Source organism: Lissotriton vulgaris, chromosome 1_1 (genome assembly GCF_964263255.1).
Source record: "Lissotriton vulgaris chromosome 1_1, aLisVul1.2, whole genome shotgun sequence".
NCBI classification, from domain to species: domain Eukaryota; kingdom Metazoa; phylum Chordata; class Amphibia; order Caudata; family Salamandridae; genus Lissotriton; species Lissotriton vulgaris.
Genome location: NC_141685.1, coordinates 605,251,289 through 605,270,433, shown reverse-complemented (window position 1 = coordinate 605,270,433; position 19,145 = coordinate 605,251,289). Strand labels below are relative to the sequence as shown.

Here is a 19,145-nt window from a genome sequence, read left to right as displayed (position 1 = left end):
GGTAAGGGCGGAAAGGGGGGCACTACGCAGACCAGAATCGATAAGTTTGCCTGCGATAAGAACATGTCCTCTCCGACGGATGGGAAAACGCCGATGGGCAAAGCGACAGATGGCATGAGCAGGAAGAAAGCAACCTAGATGACGTCATGAAAGCCCTGACTCAGGTCCAGGCAACAATAGGCACGATATCCACCGAAATTACCCTTATAAGGGCGGACTTTCATAAAATGTCGGAGAGGTGATCTCCGTAGAGGTGGTGGCGAAGTCTCTGGTCGAGGATGTCTCAGAGCTTCAATCAACGATGGAGAAGATATCAGCGGAGAACAGGATGCTGCGTGAAAGGCTGGACGATCAGGAAGGGCGCTCTAAGAGGAACAACGTACGGATCCTAGGGGTTCCAGAATCGGAAGGTACCAGAGCGATGGACCTCTACGTGGAAGAGTTAATAAAGAAAGAACTCCAACCTAAGGGCCTGTCCGCTTTCTTTTCCGTTGAAAGGGCGCACTGGGTCCCAGGGGGACAACCTAAGCCGGGTGCGGCCCCACACCCGATTCCAGCCAGAATGTTCAATTTTCGGGACGGGGATGCCATCCTGCAAGCAGCGCGAGTCTCACCTCCGGTCAAAATTCAAAACTCAACACTAGCCTTTATTCCGGACTATACGGCGGAGGTGGCCCGCCGTAGAAAGACGTTCCTGGATGTGAAAAAAGAACTTGTGAGATTCCATACTCGATGCTGTTCCTGGCCAGGCTGCGTGTAGTGGCGGATAACAGGACCTGTTTTTTTGACAATCCTGAAATAGCCCGAGATTGGCTAGATGGTTGGCGGCCGGCCACTCATCCGCGTCGTTCGAACAGAACAAACAAGACTCTAAAAACAGGAGGGCTTCGAAGCTCGCCAGATTCTAGACATGAGTCAGAAGACCAATCGCAGGTGAGAAATAGCGCGGACGAAGAAGTTAACGAGGAACAATAACTACCGGTGATTAGGTACATCCTAAGAACTCAGCGGTGGGCCAGACGGACTGCCACTGGATACCAGGCTGGGGCACCTGGAGAGAGTGAGAGGGGCTGCCATCTCCGGAGAGTCCTTCGCCCCATCGAGCAAGTATAATTTGTGTGGGGAACGGGTTGAGCACTCCGCTTAGTTGGGGAGGCGGGCGGTTTCATGTCCGTCTAGCTGGAGGGCAGGGAGGGGGGGAGTTGGGGGGGGGGTTTGTTCACAATGCTAGCAAACTGTTCTTACTGTTTGACTCGAAAAGATCTACTATGGCACACACACAACAGTATATGGACTGTTACACGAATGGCACGACAGGGTAAGCTAAGGGCACATAAGGGCCTAACGATGCAGAAAGACAATGGCGCACGATACACGGAGTGATCTAGTGGGTGGGGGAACTGAGCGAGGGCCCGTGCCACCATTACAACTGATGTCCTGGAATGTGCGGGGCTTGGGTGACAAGATTAAGCGTGGGCTGGTTCTGCAGGCCATCCGGAGGCTGGGTCCCACAGTGGCTCTACTGCAAGAAACACACTTGACGGGTGCGGCTAGCCGGGCACTAGATAGGCGAGGGTACCAAATGATTGCACACTCAGAATTCACTTCAGGATCACGGGGAATGGGCATACTACTGAAAAAGTCATCCAGGTTCATATTACAATCCACTAAAACAGACGCCCACAGCCGTTTCGCGGCGGCACATGGACAATGAGAGGGGAAGCCGTTGACTCTGGTATCAGTATATATCCCGCCAGCACTTCACACAGTCACGCTTCCAGACTTGGGGAAATTCCTACTGGAACTCCCAGAAGGAGATCTTCTAATAGGAGGAGATTTCAATGCAGTGGTGCACAACGCGCAGGATAGGTTTCCACTTCGCACACCAAACCCGGGTTCCTCCCGCTTTAGCGATTTCCTAGTAGCACAGAGTCTGGTGGACCTTTGGAGACAGTTACATCCTGATGACAGACAATACACATATTATTCAGCTGTTCATGACAGTCTGTCCCGTATCGATTACTTTCTTGCTTTGGGAGGTGGTCTCCTCACCGTGAGTGACGTGCAAATTAAACCCAGGGGCATCTCAGACCACTCGCCACTGACACTAACTTTATCCTGTCCAGACATAGCAAGAAAACGAATACACACGGTCTTCCCTAGTTACCTCAAGATACCGACCATACGTAAAGACTTGAAAAAGGCTACCCGATACTACTTTGCGGAGAATACGACCTCTGTCACTTCACCGTCGATCCTATGGGAGGCATACAAGACGGTCCTGAGAGGGCGGGCAATAGCATCGATCACAGGACATAAACGCGCCCACAGGGAGGAACTGGCAAAACTGGAACTAGAGCTTGAGCAGGCGAACTTGGCACACATGTCGGACCCAACCACAAGTACACTGCATACATTACAGCTCTGTCAGCGACTTCACGATGACCATCTTCGTAGGAAGACGGTCAAGAGCATCGCAGCGATGACACATAGAGTCTATGATATTGGGGATAAGGCTAGTAGACTCCTGGCCTGGCTGGACAAAAAAAGGGAGGTGCCAAACATATATTGCAATTGAAAGGATCTAGCGGGGAGGTGGATACACGCCCATCAGTGATAATTGAAACCCCGGCTGACCACTTTCAAAACCTATACACCCCTGAGGTGGCCATAACACAGGAGGAGGCGGCGATAACGCTCCACGGGGTGCCAACGCAGACCCTGTCACAAGAGGCAAAGGGAGAGCTTGACGCAGACCTGTCAACAGAAGAGATTCGCCTGGCCATTAATGCACTAAACTCGGGTAAAGCCGTGGGCCCCAATGGGATCCCAGTAGAATGGTTTAAGACCGTGTCTGAGGAGGTATGCACGCCATTATTAAACATGTATAACGAAAGCCTAGAAAGGGGGATTTTGCCCCTGGACCAGCGGGTCGCATCCATTGTGGCAATCCCGAAACCAGGTAAACCGCCAACTGAGAGCTCGTCCTATCGTCCTATTTCCCTCCTTAACGCGGAAGCCAAAATACTGGCAAAACTGCTGGCTGTTAGACTGCTACCTCATCTCACACAACTGATCCACCCGGATCAGTCGGGATTAATGCCTCATCGGAGTACAGCGTTTAACCTCCGTAGACTACACGGAGTACTGGCAAGGGCCCCGTTTCTGACGGAACCAACGGCTATCCTGTCATTAGATGCCAGAATGGCATTTGACATGGTAGAGTGGCACTACCTTTTTGCAGTCTTGGATCATATGGGCTTCGGCCCCAGATTTATTTCATGGATTCGATTGCTTTACACTGACCCGGTGGCACATGTGGCGGCGAATGGACATATCTCTCGGGATATCTCCTTGGCAAGAGGGACACAGCAGGGATGCCCGCTCTCGCCCTTATTATTTGCTTTGGTCCTGGAACCATTGGCAGCAGTCCTTAGAACAACAAAGCTGCTGAGAGGGATACAATGGGGGGGAAATTGGGAAGACAGGGTCTCATTATATGCAGACGATATGCTGATCTACATGTCGGATCCATACAGGGGGATCCCGATGTTGCTGGCGCTGTGTGATCGACACGGGCACACCTCTGGATATAAGATCAACTGGACTAAATCGGTCATATATGTACTTAGAGGCCCGCCCCAAACCTAGCAGCCGATTGCCCATTGATGGTGACGAACGACACATTCAAATACTTGGGGATAATTATCACTCGAGATAGGCCTTCTACGACCTAAACCTGATGCCTCCGCTCACGCGGCTTCAGGCGGACGCAAGACATTGGAAGACGCTCCTGCTGATGTTACTGGGAAGGGCGGCCTTATTTAAGATGAAAGCCCTGCCTCGTTTCATATATGTATTAGAAAATACGCCAATATTAGTGCCACCTTCATATTTTCGTAAAGTAACATCGGTGGTAACTGGACTATTGTGGGAGGACCGACCGGCTCGAGTGGCATACGGGAAATTGGTCAGAGACTGGTACAGCGGTGGGATAGCCCTGCCAAATATACAACTATACTATTGGGCGGCTCACCTTAAGATTGTCAACCAGTGGCTTCATGCGCCGCAGGACGACCCTGCCTATCTAGCAGACAGAGCACAACTGGGTACGCACACTCTCTTGGCCCCGTTATATAACAAGGGACTTCTGACGAAACTCCTGGGACCTACTAGGCACACAGTGGCGATATGGCACAAAGCACAGGCGAAACTGAAGTGGGGGGTGTTATAACTAGACTTACGCCTCTATGGGACTCTAAGGCCTTGGGACAGTTACGACACAGTAAAGGATTCACACAGTGGGATAACATAGGCATCTCCACGGTAGGAGACCTGTGGACTAGAGATGGAGTGATTCCCTTTGACCAGCTGCAGCAGCAGTACGGCCTGGGAGTCAATGAGACTTACTGCTACATCCAAATACGACACGCACTGCTGACAGCGATTGAAGCGGGTACGGATGTCCCAGAGTCATTCCCGCTAGAAGATCATCTGTTAACAGACTACATGCAGACAAGCGCCACCTCCCTCACATATCGGAAATTATTAAATAATCTACCAGACCCATTACAAAGCCTGAAGGAAAAATGGGAGAGTGAGATATCGGAGATGGATGAGACGGAATGGAATGAGGCAATGGCCTCTCCAAGGGAAGCTGGCATCTCAGCGCGCTTTAGACATGTGCAATTTAAAATACTACATCGGGTGTATTATACGAGGACCACATTACACAAAATTCATAGGGCGGATCACCCATATTGCCTCAGAGGATGTGGTGGGGAAGGGACACTATTACACACACTCTGGGAATGTCCACTAATTGCAGAATATTGGAGGCAGGTACTGCGCACGATTTCACAAACACTAGAGGTATCAATTATTTACACCTGATCCACGCATGTGCCTGCTAAACATGTGGGGGCCTAATGATCTGACACGCCAGGGACAGCAATGGGCTGTTATAGGTTTCATGGTGGCCAAGCGTGATATAGCGCAGAAATGGGGGGCGATAGAGGTCCCGACCCGAGCACAATGGTGTAGGAATGTAGATATGCTCATGGTGATAGAGAGGGCTGTGTATAAACAAAGGGCTAATCCTCGAAAATGGAACAAGGTATGGCTTCCATGGAATAGTTATCGGGGGGATATATGTGAACCATTGTCAGAGGAGGACACAGACGATTCAGAGGAAGAGGAAGATGTAGATTGAGATCGGAGTGATGGGGTAACAGTTGGGAGGTGACAGGAATAGGAGGAATGGCGGGAGAATAAATTAACAAAGGGGGACCGAGAGCGATGGAATGTACAGAAGTACCGAACTGAGCTTACTCATATAAGTCATGAAAAGTGGGATGCAATGTTGTGAACTGCTCATTTCATCTATCGAGTCACAAGTTACCTTAAGTTTATAAAAACCATAAAAGTAAGGCGTAAATTAAACTTTTGGTACAGGTGCCCTGTTTCTGATAAATGTCATTTCAATGCTACTAAACTGCAACTTTTCCGCAGGAATGGAACTCAACTGATGTATGTTATTACGGAATTAATAGCAGCCAGCCTCCGGGTTGTAGGCGAATGCTGTGTAAACTGCACAGATGTCAATAAAGTCTTATTAAAAAAAAAAAAGGTTGTGGCATCAAAATTCTTACCTTCAATCACATACGGCTCCGAACTCTTAAATACAAAAGACGCAACATCTCTGAACATCGCCCAAACCAGTCTCTTCAAAAAATTGTTTAACATTCCGCGCCAAACCTCTCAAGCCCGGATCAGACTTGAATTTGGGTTAAAAAACCAGACCATGTCAAGACAAGGAGCACTGGTTAAATATTACTGGAGAATGCGGGCAGCAGAGGATGACTCTCTGGCACATTATTGTTGGCTGGAGGTCGAAAAGCAATCCAAATCGAGTAATTCCGTTTATTCATTCTTAAAGAAATCGATTGAGGCTTTAAAGTTAGAGGAAGCATGGCACACAATATCATCCAACCATGAGTTTAAACAATAAGTCAACAAAACAGTTAATCAAATGTCTCAAGAATAGGATAAAGCTGCTTTGACTACGAAAACCAATGCATGGATTGTGCTGCCAACATATAAAAAGCTAAAGCCCCAACCATACCTTTTGGAACACTTCGCAAATCGAATGAAACAGCAACTGATCTTACTGAGACTGGGAGTGTACCCAACTAAAGATCTAACTCCAAAATGGAACGCACCTGGCTCTCAACGGACTGCCGCCTCTGCGGACAAGGAGATAAATCAGTGCTCCACTTACTTTGTATTTGTCCGGTATTATCATCTAAACGGAAAGAACTGTTGCGGCCGTTAATGAAAAAAGAGCAGATAAGGACCTGTAGATCCGCAGTAATAAAATGTTTAGGAGGGTCAACTGTGCAACTGGCATGTAAATCATTAAAGTTTGTAAATCTAGCTGCAAACGCACTAGAAAAGAAAGACACAGAACTTGAACTTGATAAAGCTTAGACAATTATCCTGAAGCCAGTATAAGAATCAGACATCTCACAGCCAGAATAACTCCTACAAGACTAAAGGCACCAATTGCACTGTTTCTCTCTGTTTTATCAATCAACATTTTTTTTAAATGAGAAGTTTATTAACTAACTTGTATTTTACTCATGAATTTTACGCCACATGTGTTTATGTGTTTTAGCGGTTAAGCCGCTCTTTTTATGATTCAAACCAAATCAAATAAAGTAATTTACCACATAATCCTATCTAAACATATGTTTCTTTCACACACAGTGGTCTGGTGCCCATGCTGAAATGGGGTGCATCGTCATGATTCTCTCATTCTTTCAACCAATCATAGCTTTGTTTCGCCCAGGTCCTGACCACAAATGGTGAGTATATTTATTTCCAACTTTTCAGGGATGAACAGGTGAACTAAAAGCAGCCTTGGCAACAATGATCATACCCGCTCACTCATCTCCCTCTCTAATTCTTTTCTCTCTGCCTTTCTCCTTCTTCCCTTTCCCGAAGTATCCCTGTGCCTGATCAATTAATCTCAGGGAGCTAGAAAAAGTGATAAAGACATCAGGAGCGTCACTGAATTTTCAAAACTTGCCTCCAAGTGCTCCAGCCAACCAAGGAAATGCCTTGTGGAATAATAGGCCTGTCTTGCCATGTCTAATAGCCTAGAAGAGGGCATACTTGCAAATCAGTAACTCTCCTCAATTCGTCCAGAAACTCACCTTGTCCAAACCTTTCCCAAAATAATAATATTTCCCTGATATTCACCACAAATAGGGAAAAATAATGTATGATTAATGTTTTGAGGGACTGAATATGATTTAAGATAAATTGATTAATCTCATACAATATTATTGATTTCTGAAGTAGAGACAGCTAAAGGTTTCTAGCAAAATGTGTCATGCAATTTCTGAAAGCTGTACTGAGCTATTCCTATTATCAGAATATTAGGTAAACTGCAAGTTGCCTAATAAAAGAGTAACTTTACATCGGTTGAGTTAAGAAAGTAAGTGTGCCTCACCAATTGTGTCTTTATGGCAAGCAGGGATTCAGGTGCAAATGTGATAAAATGCGTTACATCAACATTAACCGTGCCTAGGGAAAAGGAAATGGATAAGGACTTTAAAATATACTCAACGATCATACGGTAACCAGCAAACTGAAATGTATATGGGAAGAGAAAAGCTATATCGAAGGTTGGCACTTTGAAACTCACGAGTGCTTTGGGGGCATGGCAGTTTCTGCTTGAACTAGTCTCCTACCAGTATCTCCTATGATATTTCTATACCAACAGAGCTTTTCCACCCAATTTTCTTGCAGACGACCAATGAAGTGTGTCATTTATGTACCAATTGTGCCCACAAGTTTTAGAGCACTTTACAATAGAGCAGGAAATACAATCCGGTTTTTATAGGACAATACAACACATGCCTTTACCGAGCATGCTTCTTCCACACAACCTTTACCATGCATACCGTTACCATGAAGGTGCTTTTACCATGCATTCATTTACCACGCATTCCCTAGGGCCAATGTCCCTTTTAGGAGAGGAAGCATTCAGACCCCTCCCAAGCCATTTTTAAGCCTTGGGGACCCCATCTCCCTGGGCTAAGGAATTTTGTTAAATGGAGAGAGGGTGTGGGGTCCCCCTCCGCTTTGAAGGGCCCCAGAGACTACATCCCCCAGCGTGAAGGCATTTTTAATTATAATGGGGATCGGTCCCCCCTCCCTCATCTGTAGATCAGCGTTGGGGGCCCCACCACTGGGGCCCGGTCAAAACAGGGTCCTGGGGTTCCCATCCCCAGGATCCTGCTTTTCCCTACCGAAGAGGGCAGGGAATGTAAACTTTAATCCCTGCCCTCGCTTTTCTATGCAGGGAATACAACTTTGCTCCCACTTCACAAAAGCCGAGAAAAAAGCATCTCCCACTTGAGGAGCAAAGTAGTCGAGCTGGCTCCTACCAGCACACAACATGGGTCCTGGCTGGGGAGGGAGCAGGGGCCACGGGGCCTTAGGGCTCTGCCCACAGCCCCACAATTTCTCTGTTGTGGTGCCCCAGGTGGGTACCAAGCCACCCACAGGAAAATAATTGCATTTCCTGCGGCACACACTATCGATGGTGGCTGGGGAACTGTCAGGAGCATCCTTAAAAAAACAATTAAAGAGTGTGAGTCTTTTTAGGCAGGACCTGGGCACCCATGGTAAAAGTTAACTATCCGGCTCACAACAGCACCCACAATGATTTTATGATTTATTATTCATAGTTCTGGGATAGGGATGCCCAATAATGCCCAGTGAATGCATTTTAGAAATAGTTTTTCATCCTGATGGTACCCCAGAAGGACAGGGGGCACCACCAAGCATTTGTTTAATGTCCTTAAGGGCTTCACGGAGGACAGCAGCTCCCCAGCAACATGAAACATAGGCTGCCCTGTGCTCTCTCTACCATCTGCTTTGTGTTTCCAACAGAGGGGGTGCACTGCGCGGCCGGCCTGTGGGAGCAGCAGTGAGCAGCACGGCAGTCTGTGAGGACAGAGCTGCATCCAGGCAGGGATCGAGGAGGCAGCCACGACCGCTCCAGAGGAGCCCCGGGGAAGCTCGCCCGCCCCCAATGCCCCGTGGAGAACGCTAGCCATGGCTGCGAGGCCCTGACTGCTGCTGCTCTGCTCACCACACACTATCGTATCACTGGTCACACAATGCAAATATGAGCACACACTGCTAGCCTGCCACAGACTGTCTCACCACACACACTGCATGTCTCAAACAAACGTGACTTTTACCTCACACACTCATATTACAGACTTCATGTCTCACCACATCCTGGACCATCCTGGACCTCTCGGAACAGAACCTGTTTTGCTATGATGTATTGCCTTACGGGTACACAGCGCCTAGATGCCTTTGTTGGCGCAGGAGATCACGAATAAAAATAAATCAAACCTTGGCGCCAATTGCGTATCTGAACACAATAGCATAGAGTGCACTGCTTGGCCTTTTAGCGCTGGACAACATATACGTCTTTTATATCTCACGTTACACACACTGATTGTGCTTGTGTGTTCCACGTTTCACCACTCTAATATTCCTGACGCATTCTTGCTATGTGTAGTCACAGTTCCTCTAATCAGGAGGCCATTTCTTTCATTTTACATTTCCAATAAACCCAGCAGGTGCTCGCGCGAGTTACTTTTAAGTCAAAAGTTCAGACTGGCTTATGTTCACGGGTGCAAACCCTCAACTTGACTGCGGCATGCCAGATCTGATAGCTCGGAGGACTTTTCTGTATATAGAGATAACTCTAATCACTAGTATATGCCGTAGCCCTTTGTACTCTCTACCATTCCTATGAGACCCTTAGAGTATATCCATTCATATCCCTTCCCTATGTATATAGAGATAACTCTAATCACTAGTATGTGCAGTAGACCTTTGTACTCTCTACCACTCCTATGTGACTCTGTATCCCTTCCCTATGTATATAGAGATAACTCTAATCACTAGTATATGCAGTAGACCTTTGTACTCTCTACCACTCCTATGTGACTCTGTATCCCTTCCCTATGTATATAGAGATAACTCTAATCACTAGTATATGCAGTAGACCTTTGTACTCTCTACCATTCCTATGTGGCTCTTAGTGTATATCCATCCATATCCCTTCCCTATGTATATAGAGATAACTCTAATCACTAGTATGTGCAGTAGACCTTTGTACTCTCTACCATTCCTATGTGACTCTTAGAGTATATCCATTCGTAGCCCTTCCCTATGTATATAGAAATACTCTGATCACCAGTCTGCTCTTTGTGTGACTTTACATCTTGTACATTTGCAATTTTTTCAGTTTGTATCTTTTATATAACGCATGTAATCCTTAGTCCTTATGTTTTGCAACTGGTTCTTATGTAAAGCGCTCTGACACCTTCGGGTAAAGTTAGCTCTATAAAAAATTGCATTAAATAAATAAATAAAATAAAATAAAATAATGTATTCACTGTGTGGATCTGGGATGTTGAAATCCCGCCGCGCATTCTCAGCCTTTCATTCTCCCGGGGTCGATACAAAATTACCACTGGGTTGGGTAAGAATAAACACCTGTCAGTCAGCGTTGAGAAACTCTTCTGGTGCACTTTACACATACTCATTATACTATGCAACAGGTTTAGGCATGGTACATGTGGGTGTACTTGTAAATGTGGGTGTACTTGTAAAGAGCAATGCGACTCCATAGAGTATCCTGGCGCTGAAGACCGCTGGGGAACCCGTCCTGGCTTTCCTTGTCAGATGGTCCCTTTCTGGGTATCTCCAAGGTGAAACCAGGCATCCCCAGTGTCTGTGGGGGGCCGTTGTAGAGATGAGGCAAGCTTAATGCCCAGATTTGCCGAGTGTGTTCCCTGGTTAGAGTAGGCACCGAGGCGAGAATTATTGAGTCCGTTTTGACCCTGGTCCACAACCCTGCCGCGTCGGGAATTGAACCCTGGTCCCGGGCTGTTCTCTGCTTATAGGTCTGCCGCCTCTAACCAGTGAGCCACACCACTCCACTCCACATGCAGTCACCGACACAGCACTCTGTAGGATACCGTCTTCTCACACGTTTGCAGCACCTCAAGGCTGGTTATTCAGGGCGCGACTCGCCTTCCAGATGAGATTACAGATAGTAAGCTGCCTCCCTCACTGTGCTCCAAGCACCATTCTGCATCCTTCAGAAGTAATAAACAATCGAGGTGTGTTTGTGCTATCTGGGCTGCTCCCGGCAGCCTTTACCATAGTTACCAGCAGACAGCCAGCCGACGGAAAGGGGTCTGGCTGGCACAGGCCAGCCAGCTGAGAGCAGTGCAACCACTCACGGTTAACATAGTGCAGATATCCCACATACACACACAACAAGCTGATAGACAAAATGGCAAGCAATTTCAGGGAGGGCTTAGAAGTAGTGGCGCATGTTCAGGTAGGTTAAAGACGGCAGCAGCATATACGGGTTAATCAGTCGGGATCAGGGAAGGGGGCGTTGAGCGCCGAGTCACAGTGGGAGAGCCCGGTGTGGGCTGGGTGGGGCACGGATACTCACATTGCCCGCACTTTCTGTCTCAGGGCTCGTTCCCTGACCGCTGAGAAGTTGGCAATGGAGGGCAGCAAAGTCTCGCTGAGAGCCTTGTCCCACTCGCTGCACATGGGGGGGGGGGGGGGGGGTGCTGCCTGCAAGGGGAAGAGAAGCACAAGTGAGGCAACAGTAAAGAACAAAATACACGCAGGCGCGCACTACCTAAACACACCATCTACAGGCAGCCTCTCGCTCAAAGGTAAATTAATTCTGTCTGAGAAAACTTAACATGTGGCCAAAACTAGAGACTTGGGAAAAGAATAACAAAGTGCATAATCCAAACAAACCACTAGATGGCAGGACAGTGCTTAGCATGGAATAATGCAACAAGCTGTAAAACCAGTGGTTCACGGGCAAAACTAGAAACAACCTGCCGGGCCCATTGACGGAGAGGAGGGGGGCCGCGCCCCCAACCAGATGGCCCACTGCACGCAATTAAGTGGAGCGGAGCGAAACAGTAGTTAGGCGCCGCTGCCTCAGTACTACACGGAAGTGACCATAGGGCCAACAGCCAACAGATATCAAGGAAACAACCCAATGCCAAACATAAACCAATCACGAGGGGCAGGAGAAATTACACAGAGGTGAAGCCAATATACTAATTACTTAAGTCTCGCATGAGCTGCCAAACGCGAGGCCTAAAAACACGATAAGTATCCTCAGTCATCGATGACACCAAGAGAGCTTACCATGTTATTTTTTAGGTTCTCCAAGCTGAAGCTGCCTGCTTTTCAGCTTGAGTGCAGGGATCTCTTGTGGTTAGTGCTATAACTGCTCTTTGTTTATTTTTTTTATTAGAAATACTTTATTGGAAATATTTTTGGGACTATCACTATTAATAAATATTACAATGTATGAATTTATAAAATATACATTTGGAGCTGCTTTTTATTTTTTGGTGGTCTGGCCCTTTGACAAAGCCAATAGCTTTGGCTTCCTTAAAATTCCACCATTGACACTATTTCATCACTTAGTCAGCCATGAGATTCCGCAGGGGGTTGGGCACAGGGCTTGCCTGCTGGCTAGTCCATGCACACAAACCCATGCCGGACACATTGATGGACATTGTGCTCCACATTACAAAATACATAGAAACTCACAGAAAAAAAAGAAAGTTTATAGTGATGTTATAGTGAGGAATTGAAATATTATCTTACTGTACATTTAAAAAAAACTTGGAAATTCACAGAAAAAAACTAAGGGGCCGATTAGGATGGCGGTGAATCCGCATCCTCCGGGCCGGCGGAAGCCACCGCCGGCCTGGAGGATGCGGATTCACCGCCGCGGCCACAGAAAACACCCACCGCCAGATTAGGATGGAGGTGAGATTGCGGTGGGACCAGCGGTGGAAGGCAGGTCCGTCCGCCGCTGATCCGCGCGGTGTGGAGGGCTATTTGGTGGCGGTGTCTGCAAGACACCGTCAGCCTAATTACGATGTGCATTGCAACATGCTTTTCCACGGCGGCTTTTCCGCCGTGGAAAACTTGTGGTCTTTGGTGTTTGGGGGCCCGTTGCGGGCCCCCAGGGTGTCAGGGTTGGGTGCCTGCCGCTTTGTGCATGTAAATGTAAAACATGCATTTTTAACCTTGCAGCGGGTGCTGCTTCAAGCAGCACCCGCCGCAAGGTTAAAGATACAGGATGTGACCGCCAGGGTGGCGGTCACATCCTAATTGCACCGGAGGGACCGCCGCTGCCCCTGCGGACGGTCCCTCCACCTTGGGGGTGGCGGACGGACGCAGGTCCGTCCGCCATCCGAATAGGCCTCTCTGGTTGAAGGGACGTTACACTTAGGTGAAATTGTCAGATAAAGCATACTGTTTTAAATTAACAAGACCACTAAAATTCATCATTTATAGTTATTTCAAGTAACTCTAACTTGTGCCCTAAAGACACGCCGGCTCCCTACGAGCAAGTGCTTGGAATACTCTCTTTTTCTTTATAAATCCGGGGTGCCCCAGGAAATCCAACACCTTTTTTAATGTTAGAGGCATGGGAGGAGCCCTAGGACCCTGCCGGCTCCCTGCAATCACCCCTACTCCATGTAAATGTAAATGTAAAGTAAATTGATACTTGTATAGCGCACTACTCACCCGCAAGGGTCTCAAGGCGCTTGTACAAATACCGCTGTGGAACCCGTCCTGGCTTTCCCTGTGAGGTGTCCACTCCTGGGCACCCCCAGGGTGAAGGCCAGGCATCCTTAGCGTTGTGGGGGCCGTTGTGGAGATTAAACAAGCTATTGCCCAGAGTTGCAGAGTGGGACTCTATGATTAGAATAGGCACCGAGGCGAGAATTATCAGGTCCGTGGAATTTTGAGCCCAAGACCAGCGGAGGCAGGTAATTGAACCCTTGTCCCGGGCTAGACCTCTGCCTCAGGGTCTGCCGCTCTAACCATTGAGCCACACTTCTCCTTGACCACTCCATGGGTCATGCTGGAGCCTGCAGCACATTTGACTTTTTTTTAAAGACAGGGGTGCCCCAATGCCAATCCAGGCCACCCCACAGTAATTTTTATGGTGACGACTGTGGGTGCCATGGACCTCCCCACCGGCTCTCCTGCCGGTACACATTCCGGGGGCAACAGGAGCCGGTATTACTCCAATTTGATAGGAGCAGCCTTCTTTTTTTGCTCTTGCCAGGCAGGAGCAATTCTATTTCTCAATGACCATGAGACGCAGGGATAAACTTTTATGCTCCCACTCAGTGGTAGCCTTGCTGCTCCAGACAAGTGGTAAAACAGGAGACTTCCCTGCCCACGCTCTGGCTGGCATTGAAACACCAGCGTCCAGTTTGAAGGGATCGCCCTGTCCCTGTGACTGAACCAGTCCGAGGGAGTAGAGTCCAAGGGGTTCAGCAAAGGCTTAGGGAGTGGGCCGCATGCCACCCCTCCCCAGTTATGTTTATAGGCCTGCAGGTATGGAATCTGTGTGCCCATCAATTTTAAATCCAGCCCTAGGGGATGGGGTTCACAGTATCTCAAGGAGGCTCAGGGAAGGGGGTCACATGCCCCTTTTACCAATTTTAGGACTGGCTCCAGGGGTGGGTTCCCTGGGACCTCAAGGAGGCTCAATACTCCTCATCTTATTGCATATATCTGCCACCACCCTGGAGTCAGTGGGGTGCTAAAAACAACATCTGACATATATCCTCTGCAAAGTTGCATCAAGTATTAGATTTTTTATTATGATTTTGGTCCCAGAGGGGTCTTTCTGGGACCTCCACACCAGGCAGAGGGGGTCAAGGTGTCCCTACCCTGCTCCCTAGAGGGACAGCGGACTAAGTACCTGATTCCTAAAATGCCAGCGGCCACATCTTTGATGCTATGGTGACAGCCAATCAGCTCTTAACTAAAATCTGTTGGTTTTACAGATCTTCTGGAGCATGAAAAGTATAACGTTTTTGAGGCTCAAATTCTCAATAACTACTAAACATATTTACACCAAATCACACAACATTTTTTTTTACGGTATCATAGTTCAATAAATGGGGAAAATGTGCTTTGGGACCCTCCTTTTCCCTGCACCCATGGGGCAAATCACCCTAAAACCTTGGAGGAAGGAAGGAAGAAGCGATGTTTTATTGGAAAGTTTTGTGAAAATGTATCAAACAGCGCAAGAGTTATTAGCAAATTAAAAAATACACACACATATTATTCTACAAAGCATATAGATTAGGGGTGGGCGTAACCCGAGTAATTCAGTAAAGCATAATTACTTAAAGATTCTGTGACATTATGCCTAATTTGGCGAGAAGAGTAATTGTGCATTTAGCATTATTTCTTAAGGCAGAAATGCCCCCTTGCGTCCAAAATATTGCTAAATGCAGCAGAGCATAAATAGCACGCACAAGCAGCCACTCACGTTTGCTAAAGTTCTTGTGGGGTATGATTTGTACCCAACTTACCCCTGGCATTGAGCGCTATTTTCTTATTGCAAAAGGCTCCCCTTGTGTCCAAAATAAAGAAATAATGATAAATGTCCTGTTGAGGTAGAGTTTTTCCCTCAACATTCTCCTGGCTAGGGCTGGGCGTAGTTTGCGAAGTAGAGCTTCGCGAAGCTACGCGAAGTGCACTTCGCACTACGCGTGCTATGCATAGCACTATGCGAACTGTGTAGTAGCATGTTCGCACTGTGCAAGATGCCTTTTTCAATGATTGCACAGTACGGACAAGCATCCGGCACTGTAAAATCATTGAAAACTTCTGCCGCTCGAGGAGATTTTTCCTCAAGCAGCATCTTTCTCAACGCGGACTTGTAGTTTCTCAACGCGAGCGGTCGCGAGCATACGCGACCACTCGCAATGAGAAAACAGACCTCCCCGCGTTGAGAATCTCGCAGGGAGGTTTATTTTCCATGCTCGCTATCGGCAACTTGATGTTGCTGATCGCGAACAAGGAAAGTCTCGCCAGGATGTAATTTTTCTTGCTCGCGGTCGCAAACTTGACATTGAGGGCCGCGAGCAGGCAAAAAATTACTGCTGCTCTACGCTACGCTACGCGTATTCGCACTGTGCTACCTCCAGCTCGCGTAGTACGAAGTTGCGCAAACTTCGCAAACTACGCAAGCGTAGCGTAGTGCTTCACCCAGACCTACTCCTGGCATCCAGCGCTATTTTCTCCACTCAAAATGCAAATTTAGACAGGAGAATACATTTCCTTTTATGAAATAGCTCTAAATGCAGCAGAACACAAACAGCGAGTGTGAGTGGTCGCTGGCAGTTGCTAAATGTGCACTCGAGGTAGGCTTGTTTTTCCCCGAATTATTTCTAATTAAACGAGCAGGCATAATCGCTTTCATTATCGGTAATTTCGCATCAAAGTGTAACTCAAAATTACTGAAATTATTCCCATTATGCCAGCATAATTAAAAGTATGCCCTGCCTAACATATATGTGAAGTGAAGGATAATACATCTCATTGCTGCAGTCCATGATAACCTAAGGGTCAATGTATATAACGGCAGAAGGAGGTTAAGTCCGTCGGTGTGATGCATTAAATTACTCTGTCTTCCTGACAGCGTCCCGGTCAGTCAAGTTTATTTTGCTTTTATTTTCAAAAAAGATAATCCCAAAGTGTTTATCCCCAATGGTGTGAGGGTATGAGGCTGTTTTCACTTCCCCTTAGTGCCTGGGTTTTTCCTAGCAGTGACGGGTAGTGAAAACTCACCTGTATGTCCACCCATCTAAATTAGGTGGGTGGACAGAGGGGTCAAATTCTCGTGATGACCCGACCATGGCAGAGATGGAGTAGTCTTCACCTAGGGTGCACCAAATGTCAAGCCACAATTCAATTTGGTGAGTGGGTCATTTTGCTGGTGGTAAATACTACGTCACTGTTGTGATTGAGTATCCCTACCGTCAATATATGAATCAACCTCTTAGTAACTAGACCAAAATGTATGCTCCCACATGCTTTCAATTTTGTCATGAAAGTTGTCTGCCAATACTGAATACTGCCTTTGAGAATTTACTGGAAATTTTTTCATTACCACAATCCTGGTATCAAAAATTACAGACCCACTATACATCAAAGCCTCAACCTTTTTATTGTCAATGTAGATGTCTCGACATTGTTTACTACCTCCCCCGCATTTCATAATAAAATTTTTTGAGATATTCACTCTGAGACCCAAATTTTTCATAAATGCAGCAAAGCTGGTCACTACCCTTTGGGGCTCCACTTGCGTAAATGACATTAATACAGCGTCATCTGTGTACATCAGGGCGGGTATGGGATGTTTGTCAATTTGTGACAAGTCCCGACACTGATTCGCCAGGACTTAACCTAATTCGTTGATGTAAAGTGTGAACACAAAGGGACCCAAGACACAGCCTTGACTTACATCTCTCTGTATTTTAAAAGTGTCTGTACAGTTCCTGCTAATCCCATAGCGCACTCTAGCCTATGAATCACTGTACAGCTCCCCTTTAAAAAGTATAAGTGAACTTTCCACACCCAAGTCCTCCAGTATCTTCCATGATCTATCATGTATGACACAGTTGAAGGCTGATGTAAAATCTACAAATGCTAAATATAGCCTGCCCTGTTTTGCAAGGGTGTACTTCCATAGTAAAATACTTAAATTTAGACCCTGCTCCACTGTGCCTAGGCCCTGGCGGAAGCCAAATTTTAATTCTGATATAATACTGTTATCTTTGGCCCAGTCCAGTAGCCTGTTAAGTAAAACGCGCCATACCGACCTTGACCAGGGAGTCTAGCAATGATGTGGGCCGGTAGCATGCATGGTTCTGACAGTCACCTTTTGAAAAAATTGGGGCCAGTATTGATACAGACCAGGTTTTAATGAAATAGGAAGAACAGCATGCTGCTATTAATTACGTTAAAAAGTGGCAGGTTAGATTGATAAAGGTCTACAAGGACACCGTCGGGCCCAAGGGCTTTCTGGCCCATGCTTGCCATAATAGCGCAGTGGACATCTTCTAATGTAAACTGGACGTCTGAAAGACAGTTAACAGATGTTGATATTTCATGTTGTGGCTGTTGGTTTTCCATGGATCTCTCATGCGTGGTACAGTTATGCATCTTAGTGTAATGCGCCACTCACTGGTCTTCAGCAATGGATATCTCAATAGTGGGTACGTCTTGGGTAACCAAGAAAGTTGCAATAAATGCCTTCCAATAGGCAGTATTATCTCTAATTAAGGTAGCTGCATGCAAAGCTGACCATGCTTCTGCTCTAAGGGTGCTCTTGCACTCTTTAAGTGAAAATGTTTATTCCACCCTAGCCTTTCGGATGTCATGTATGTTTCTAATAGGCTTGTGTAAGGCATGTTTCAGTTTAGTGAATGCTTTGATACATTTAGCATCTAGCCAGCCTTTATTCCTATTACGCATGGGTTAATTCTCCACAAATGGGACCTTCGTTATATATCCGGTTATCTGTGAGAAAGATTTTAAGATGTCAGGATGCAGGATTGTCTCGTCTAAACAAGCTAGAAGAGAGGTTCACAGTTGGTCACTACTTTCTTTATGAGTTCTATTGGATAGGAACCATGAAAGCTAGATAGCAGGATCCAGGCCAGTCTATAGGCAGCCAAACATAGGTTATGTGTCCACACACAGAAAAAGTTCCAGCTCTTCTGTTGCAGGGATTCTGCTCATACACAGAACTGTGCACAGAGACCCAGGACATCAGTGAAATGTGGTGGACAAAAACTCACCTCAGTACCTAGAACCCCTAACCGACTAGCATCAGTGTCACATTAGCTCTTTGTCCTATAGCAAAGGTGCCAATGATTAGACAACCCAGAACATGCTACTTAGGTTACTCTCAGAAATGGTGGGAATCAAGAACACTCTTTCGTTATATTCTCATACCAGTCCACAACATGGGTATATAAGAGACACAGTAAAGTTTAAAATGTTTATTTTAACGACGTGCTCTAAGATGCAGTATTTTTGCAGACATTTGATTAGAAATAATACGATCAGCATTGTTACAATTCCATAAAACACAAAAGAGAAATCATATTATAATGATGGTGGAAACAGATACTATAGTGCCTTGTATGCCACCCTCCCTAGCTAGG

At 46.7% G+C, this 19,145-nt stretch overlaps 1 protein-coding gene across 1 annotated transcript in view; it reads left to right on the top strand.

The window, feature by feature from the left end:
- Nucleotides 1–19,145, top strand: part of LOC147747555 (ferric reductase 1-like) — a 553,652-nt gene that overhangs the window by 434,012 nt on the left and 100,495 nt on the right. Inside the window, exon 12 of the mRNA XM_086954125.1 lies at nt 6,769–6,866. Coding sequence (XP_086810251.1) covers nt 6,769–6,866 — 98 coding nt within the window. The remainder of the gene's footprint in view (nt 1–6,768; nt 6,867–19,145) is intronic.